Raw genomic sequence first — 7,806 nt, 5'->3', positions numbered from 1 at the left:
GGCAGAGGTGCCATCCCCGCTCTCCCCTCCCCGCCAGGCCTTCGTCAAGATGGTGGGACACCACGTCTCCTTCCTGGAGGACCATGTGCTCCGGGCCGAGCGGCGCCACGGAGCCTTCTCACAGGCCCTGCGGAGGTGGGGGTGGCCGGGCTCCGGAGGGCTCCCCTCCTTCAGGAACGTGAGTATCTCCCCACCCCTCCTCCTCCCAGACCCTGGAGGGGGAGGGGCTCAGGAAACGGGAGGTCAAAGGGCATGTCTCATTTCTGCAGACAGGAAACGGTGTCTGGCCAGCCCGGGAAGGGCTGGCCCAGGTGGCTGGTGTCTCGGTCCCTCCCGCAGCTCCCTCTTCTTGCTCTGAGTTTTGAGCTTCGTGTGACCGCTTGCTTACTCATCCACCATTTATTGAGCGCCGGCTGTTTGCTGAGCATGGTGGTCCATCTGGGATTACATAGTGAGCAGAGACAGATCCTGCCCGCCTCTCCCGTCCTAACAACCTGAGGACATGCTCATAGACGCCCAGCGTTCAGGTGGGGTCCTCCTTCCCAGGCAGAGCTGGCCTCCAGCAGACCCGCGGGGCTGGGGCCAGGAGGGTGCCCAGCCTGAGTGCGGCCTTTGCGACTTGTAAAGGCCTCTCCTTCCGGCGTCTCTGCTTCTTGGGATCCGCCCAATGGCCCGTAAGGATCACGTGCCCCTTTTACTGATGGGAAAGCTGACGTCAGACTCTTCCTGCCATTGGGACCTTCCCTGTCTTTTCAGCTTGTCACGTGCTGACTCCCAGTCCAGGGGACACTGGGCAAGTCCGGAGACATTTGGGTTGTCAACTGGAGATGAGGGTTCTATTGGCATCTAATGGCTAGAGACCAGGGGTGCTAGTAAACACCCTACAAAGCCCCCACAACAGGGAATTGTCTAGCTCTAAATGTCAGTAATGTGAGTGTGGGAAACCCTGCCCTGGGCTGGATTTGCTCATAACAATGGCTTATGTTAGGTCTGTTCTAATTCCTTTTTTTTTTAAATTTGTTTTATAATTTCAGAGAGGAAGGGAGAGGGAGAGAGAGAGAGAAACATCAGTGATGAGAGAGAATAATTGATCTGCTGCCTCCTGCATGCCCCCCACTGGGGACCAAGGCTACAACCCAGGCATGTGCCCTGACCGGGAATCAATCCCTTGACCTCCTGGTTCATGGGTCGACGCTCAGCCACCGAGCCACACTGGCCGGCTGTTCCATGTGCTTTACCTGCTGTGTCATATGGCATCTAATTCTCACACCCGTCTTTGGAAGAAGATACTTTTAGCATCACCTCCATTTTATAGACGGGGAGACAGGCTCAGGGAAGGGAAGGGAGTTGCCCAGGCCCACGGCTGGTGTGACGAGGCTGGATGGAGCCCTGGCTAACGTGTCTCTGGGCCTTGCCCTTCTCAGGAAAGGTGTCTACCCAGCCAGCCGCCCTGCCCTGCTCCGGTGGGGTCTCTCACTGCTCTTTGAGGTCTGCCTGTGGGTCCCCCTCTGTTCCTCCGTTCCCCTCTGCCTCCTGCTGCCCCCATGTCTCCACGCTGTGTTATCTCTGATCATTGTGTGCACTGGGTTTTAACATTACCCCCATTTGATGGATGAGGAAACGGAAGTTTGGAAAGTTTCGGGGGTTGTCTTGTAGCCCATGGACCGAATTTGGCCCCTCATTTCATTTGGCCCGGCAGTGTTACCTAGGCAGCATATATCAGGATGCCTGGCTAGTCATTCACTCTCTAGTCCCTGCCGGATCCCACTGCCCCATCTTTTCTTACACCTGCCCGAAGCATGTGCTGCTCACCCAAGAAAGCAGAGATGTCGGTCACCCAGTGCCTGCCTCCAGATGAACGACTTGTCTAAGGCCAGTAACAGCTAGACAGATCTCATGGTCTAGAAACTCCTATTAATCCTTCAAAGCCCAAGTTAACGCCACCTCTTCCGGGAAGCCCTTTGGGATTTCCCCATCTCCAGACAAATGCAATTGTTTTGCCTTCCAATGACAATGAAATCAGAAGCTGCTACTTCATCGTCCTCTTTGCAGAGTTATGGTAACTCTTCCTGGGTGACCAGCAGCACCCTAGTCACACAGTGCTCTGCCCAGCGATGGCTCCAGAAGCACCTCGGGTGAGGAAGGCCAGAGGCCTTGGCTGCCATGGCCTGCTGGGCCCTTGCCCCTGTGCACCTTGCAGCCTTTTCTGTAATCCGCACGTTGTCCCCCTGTGGTTGGTACTAGTGTCCCCATTTAGAGGCAGAGACCAAGGCCTGGAGAGGGAGAGACACGTGTCTGAGGTCAGTGCTGGGGTTGGGACTCAGGCCTGTGAGGCCCCGAAACGGGGGGTTCCCTACCCACTCCTGCAGCAGGACCCCACCGGGGTGTGGCTGGGCGTGCCGGGACCTGCACCTACTCATCTCTGCCAGACTCGGGCCCCCAGGCCTACTTGCGGTGACTTGTTCCAGGAAACCTGCGGCAGCCCAGGTGTGGTGAGTCATCTGCACCCCCAGCGTGTTGGTCTTGGCCCCAGGAGGGCTTTGTCTAAAGCAGGCAGTGCAGGCGAGGAACACACACACGCACATGCGCACACATGCACACACACGTGCACGCACACACATACACACGTACACAGACCCGAGGATGTCTAGGGCTGCACCTGCCTCCAGGGTGTGAGCTGAGGGCCTTTCCCTGTGCGGTAGCTCTGGTCATTGTCTCTGTTTCCTAGATGGGGAAACTGAGGTGCTGACGGGTTGAACTGCTAGCTCACCCGAGTGGTGGAGCTGGGATTTGAACCTGTGAGGCCTGGCTCTGCCAGGTCTTTCTGTTCCGACCACCAGAACTGCTGTCTGGGGGGCGGGGTCCTGGAGGAATGCCCAGATGATTCTCCATTTCTTCATCTGGGTTTTCCCTAAGCCAGGATTTCACACTGTCCCAGTCCTCTCCCCTCAGTGCCTACGTGGAGTGGACACTGCCCTTCTCGACCAGCGAGGGCACAGCAGCCCCTTCCCCTGCAGGAGCGAGAGCTGCTCCTTACAGCCCGACTCCATCTCCTGCCCCAGCGCCGCCCTCCGAGGGTCCCGTGGAGTGGAGGCTGGGGTGGGACAGGGCCTCTTGGGCCTAGCCTGGGGCTATGATATGCGGGCGAGGGGTCCTGTCACTGTGGGGTGAGCCACCCATCGCTGTCCCCATGGCCTTCCCGGAGTCGGGGGAGGAGTGGGGATCCCCTCATGGGGCCCAGGAAGGAGGGGCCTTTTGGGGGAGATGGGGAGAAAATTGGTCCTTGCTTTTTCTATCTAGCCCCACCTCCCCTCCTCCCTCCTTCCCCCTCTCTCCTTCCTCACTCTGCAGAGAGGCTGCGGGCAGTGGTCCCCCCACACGCTGCCCCGGCACCAGGGACCCGTGGGACTGGGTGCTGCTGGAGCCTGGGCTGGCCCCACGATGCCGTGGAGGAGAGGCCTGGGAACGTGGGTATAACCACCCCCTACGGAGCTCCCCCCAAGCCCAGGCCTTGTACCTCTAGTTGAGCTGCCTGAGAGCTGTGCAGTCAGTCCACAGACCCAGGGCCTGCCTGCGCCCTGGGCTCAGCGTCCAGGTCAGAAATGTGCGTTTCTGTGCACCATGCATGTGTTTCCATGCTATACTGTATGTGCTTCCATGCACAATGCATGTGTTTCCATGCTATACTATATGTGCTTCCATGTTACGCTGTGTTTCCATGCTATGCTGCATGTGTTTCCATGCTACGCTGTATGTGTTTCCGTGTTATGCTGTATGTGCGCCTTGTACCTCTAGTTGAGCTGCCTGAGAGCTGTGCAATCAGTCCACAGACCCAGGGCCTGCCTGCGCCCAGGGCTCAGCGTCCAGGTCAGAAATGTGAAATGTGCGTTTCCGTGCACCATGCATGCGTTTCCATGCTATACTGTATGTGCTTCCATGCACAATGCATGTGTTTCCATGCTATACTATATGTGCTTCCATGTTACGCTGTGTTTCCATGCTACACTGTATGTTTCCATGCTACGCTGTATGTGTTTCCGTGTTATACTGTATGTGCTTCCATGTTACACTGTATGTTTCCATGCTACGCTGTATGTGTTTCCGTGTTATACTGTATGTGCTTCCATGTTACACTGTATGTTTCCATGCTACGCTGTATGTGTTTCCGTGTTATACTGTATGTGCTTCCATGTTACACTGTATGTTTCCATGCTACGCTGTATGTGTTTCCGTGTTATACTGTATGTGCTTCCATGTTACACTGTATGTTTCCATGCTACGCTGTATGTTCTTCCATGCTACGCTGTGTTTCCATGCTACACTGTATGTGTTTCCATGCTATGCTGTATGTTTCCATGCTACACTGTATGTTTCCATGCTATGCTGTATGTGTTTCTGTGTTGTGCTGTATGTGTTTCCATGCTATGCTGTATGTGCTTCCATGCTACGCTGTATGTGTTTCCATGCTACGCTGTATGTGTTTCCATACTACACTGTATGTTTCCATACTACACTGTATGTTTCCATGCTACGCTGTATGTGTTTTCATGGTACAAAGGTCCGTGTTTTCATGCTGCACTACGGAAAGGAAAAGTTTTTATTAGGCTCTTACATTGATCCTTATACCGTCCCAAGATTTTAACTAAGAACCGTACCTCCCCCTCACTGGCATGTTAAAGCCGTGTGGCCGTGGGCGGGTGGCGGGGCTGCTGTAAGCCTCCGGTAGCTGACCTGTCAGTTAGCGGACGTGGGCATGATCGTATGCTCGCTGGAAAGCAGGTTTGGATTTGTTGCAAAGTGACGGGACCTCCATCAGAGCCCCAGGAATGAAAAGGAAGAGAGAGAGTCCAGAAGTCTCCAAAGGAGCGTTCTGGGCATTGGTGGGTCTGGAAGGCCAGCTCCGCTTGTGCAGCACAGCCTGCCGTGAGCAGGGGTCCTGGTCGTGGTGACACAGAGCCAGCCCTGCAGGCCACCACCGTCCAACTCAACACCCACAGGGCAGGGCTGTTTATCTCCCCGATTTACAGGTGAGCAAGCTAAGCCCAAAGAGGATACCCCAGGTCACACAGCTGGGCGTGAGCATACGAACCCCCATTCTCAACTGTGTCCCAGACCGCCTGGGAGAGCTCTGCCCTTGAAGCTGTGTCTAATGGGTGAATACAGACAGTAACCAAATCCTAAGCAAATTCAGTAGCTGGTCATTTCCTAAGGGGCCCTGGCTTGCTCTGAGGGGTCAGGGGTGGCCTTGGTGGAAGGGCCATGCCAGCTGAGCCCTGGATGATGAGTAAGAGTCGGTCTGAGGTCAGAAAAAAGGGCGCTCCCGGCAGAGGGAACCACAGCGCAAAGGCTGTGAGGTGGGGCCAGCATGGGCTTCAGGAGGGGCAGGAAGCCAGCGTGGGTTGGCCAAGGGTGCAGGGGAGAGTGCGGGGAGACGAGGCCAGGGCCTTGGGCCACACCCTGGAATTTAAGGTGATTCTACAGGCAATGGGGAGCCATGGAAGAGTTCATAGGAGGGGGTGACTCGGTCATATTTGCTTCGTGTGAAAATTTCCCGGCCTGGTTCTCTGCCCTGAGCGAAGGCTGACATTCAGGGTGGGATGTCTTGTGGAGACTTGAACAGGGGCGCTGGGGCCCCGGGTTTCAGGGCTCAGTCGTCAGGGGTGGGCTCCCTCAGCCTGGAAACATCCTGTGCCCTGAGCCCACTGCCATCCTCACATCGCAGGGCCTCAGGGCCCCTGTCCAATCGGAAGAGAGAAAAGAGGCTCCGGGTGAGGGGCCCAGGTCTCCTGGCTGAGTGTCTGGGTCCCTGAGACCCTGCCTGTCAGCCCATCTGGAGGTCGTTTGCAGAAGTGGCCGTGTGAGATGGAGCTATAGTCACGTGGGCCACGGGCCTCAGGAGGGCTGGGGGGACCATGTCAGGTGTCGCCGTGTCCCCTGGGCCCAGGCCCGGCTGGCCCGGTGGCCGCCATGGTGTACTGCTAACCGCGTGCTTGGGCCTCCCCTGGGCGCATGTGCCCCGGGACTCAGAACAGCCTCGATAATTTGTTGTAAACCACTGTTTGCTTTCTGCCGAGCCAAAACATCTTGTTCTCGAGGTGTCATTTTGATTAATTTTCCAATGGATAAGCAAGCGTGTGGTGTTTTCCATGGAGGCTGTCTGGCTAATAGCAAAACCACGTGCGGCCAGGTCCTGACACCCACACAGAGCCGGGCTGACCGAGGGTTGTGGCCTGGCCTGGACTTGGGCCTCCCTGGTCCACCTGTTCCCCCACAAATACCAGCAGGGCAATCTGAGAACGAAAATGAGTTGTCTGCCAGCTGTGACAGTCAGGAGTGGTGGGGACTGTGGTGAATTGCGGAGCCCAGGCCTCACCCAGAGGGGTGGACATGCCTTGCAGAAATAGGGGCAGAGCCAGATTGTCCTATTTTGGGGGGAAAGCTGTACGCCTGTTTTCTTTTCCCTCAGTGTTAAACGCTGTAGGACAAATCGGTTGCACCTGTGTGTCACACCCAGCACACTCCCCAGCTCTGGATTTTAGGGTGCTGGTCGTACCCCGCAGGCCCCACCCCTTCAGAGGCATTTGGGACCAGGGAGAGTGGAGAGATAAGCCCTTCACTTCTTTGCACGAGCCCCAGCAGGAGCCTGTAGCTTTCAGCAGCAGTAGGACCAACAGCCCACAGCTTTATTAAGCATCTACTAGTGCCCCAACTATTGTAGTCATTCTGAGCATGTACGTGAAGGGCTTTCTGCGCACTGTCTTAGCCTCCCATAACAACTCCAGGGATGTTATTCTTCCTGTTGGCGAGGAAGAGACCTGAGGCTCAGAGAGGGCTGTTCACTTGCCCAGGGTCACACAGCATACGTGGCAGATCCAGCTTTGATCCAGCTTTGACTTTGTTCTATGTGTCTCTCCTCTCCCTCTTGAGATCTTCCCGAAGGCAGGAACAATAGCCTCGGTGGCCAAGGTTGCAAACTGGAGATCTTTGGGCCAAATCTACCCCATTAACATATTTTGTTTGGCTAGCTGGGTGTATTCATACATTTAATTTGAATTCAATGCCAGCATTTGAAACAAGTTTTACGTAAGAATTTGTACTTCTGACTTCCCTTGAAAAAGCAGAGGTCTGGGCCCCTGAGCAGCATACCTGCCAAGCCACCATCTGGCCCATCACCCATTCTCAGTTCCTGCCTGTGGGCATTTGAGCTTCCTACCCAGGTTGAGCACATAGTAGGTGTGCATTAAATATGAATCAATGAATGCTCTTATGGCTTCCATGGCCCTCGCTGGCCTCCCCAGGTTTCTCCAGAGTTTGTTTCTAGGCTGTGGAGAGCTGGGATGGGGTGTCCACACCTTCCTCACTCCCTGCAGCTTGGGCTGCCTCACGGAGGTAATGGAGGCTGTGCGTGCAGCTGTCCTGCCCAGGCCGGCCTGCAGGAGTCGTCAGTGCCAGGTTTGGTGTCTCCTCCCCTCCCCCTTCAAGCTCTTCCAGCTCCCTCCCCCCAGCTCCCTCCCCACAGCAGAGAGGAAGCCAGGGAGGGAGGGAGGGAGGGAGGGAGGCTCAGCCCTGCTGGGCACCTCCCCCTCCCTCCGCCCAGTTCCCCTGGAGGGTGACTCCCGGAAGGAGGCAGGCTTGTCTGGGGCTTTATCTGGTGGTGGAGGCCAGCGAGGCACCAACACAAAGGCAGATGAGGTTCCAGGGCGCCTTCTCTAGGCCCTGAACCGCCTCTGCTTCTCCTTCTGCCCCCATCATCCCTTTCGGTAAAAATGCAACATGAGCAGATGGCAGATATTACCGCGAGAGCCG

The 7,806-nt window shown here is 56.2% G+C and overlaps 1 protein-coding gene across 1 annotated transcript in view; it reads left to right on the top strand.

The window, feature by feature from the left end:
- Positions 1 to 7,806, top strand: part of BCAS4 (breast carcinoma amplified sequence 4) — a 44,386-nt gene that overhangs the window by 18,401 nt on the left and 18,179 nt on the right. The window contains exon 4 of the mRNA XM_005866223.1: positions 38 to 178. Coding sequence (XP_005866285.1) covers positions 38 to 178 — 141 coding nt within the window. The remainder of the gene's footprint in view (positions 1 to 37; positions 179 to 7,806) is intronic.

The sequence above is a fragment of the Myotis brandtii genome, unplaced genomic scaffold, assembly GCF_000412655.1.
Source record: "Myotis brandtii unplaced genomic scaffold, ASM41265v1 scaffold225, whole genome shotgun sequence".
In the NCBI taxonomy this organism is placed as follows: domain Eukaryota; kingdom Metazoa; phylum Chordata; class Mammalia; order Chiroptera; family Vespertilionidae; genus Myotis; species Myotis brandtii.
This window is presented reverse-complemented; position numbering and strand designations above follow the sequence as displayed.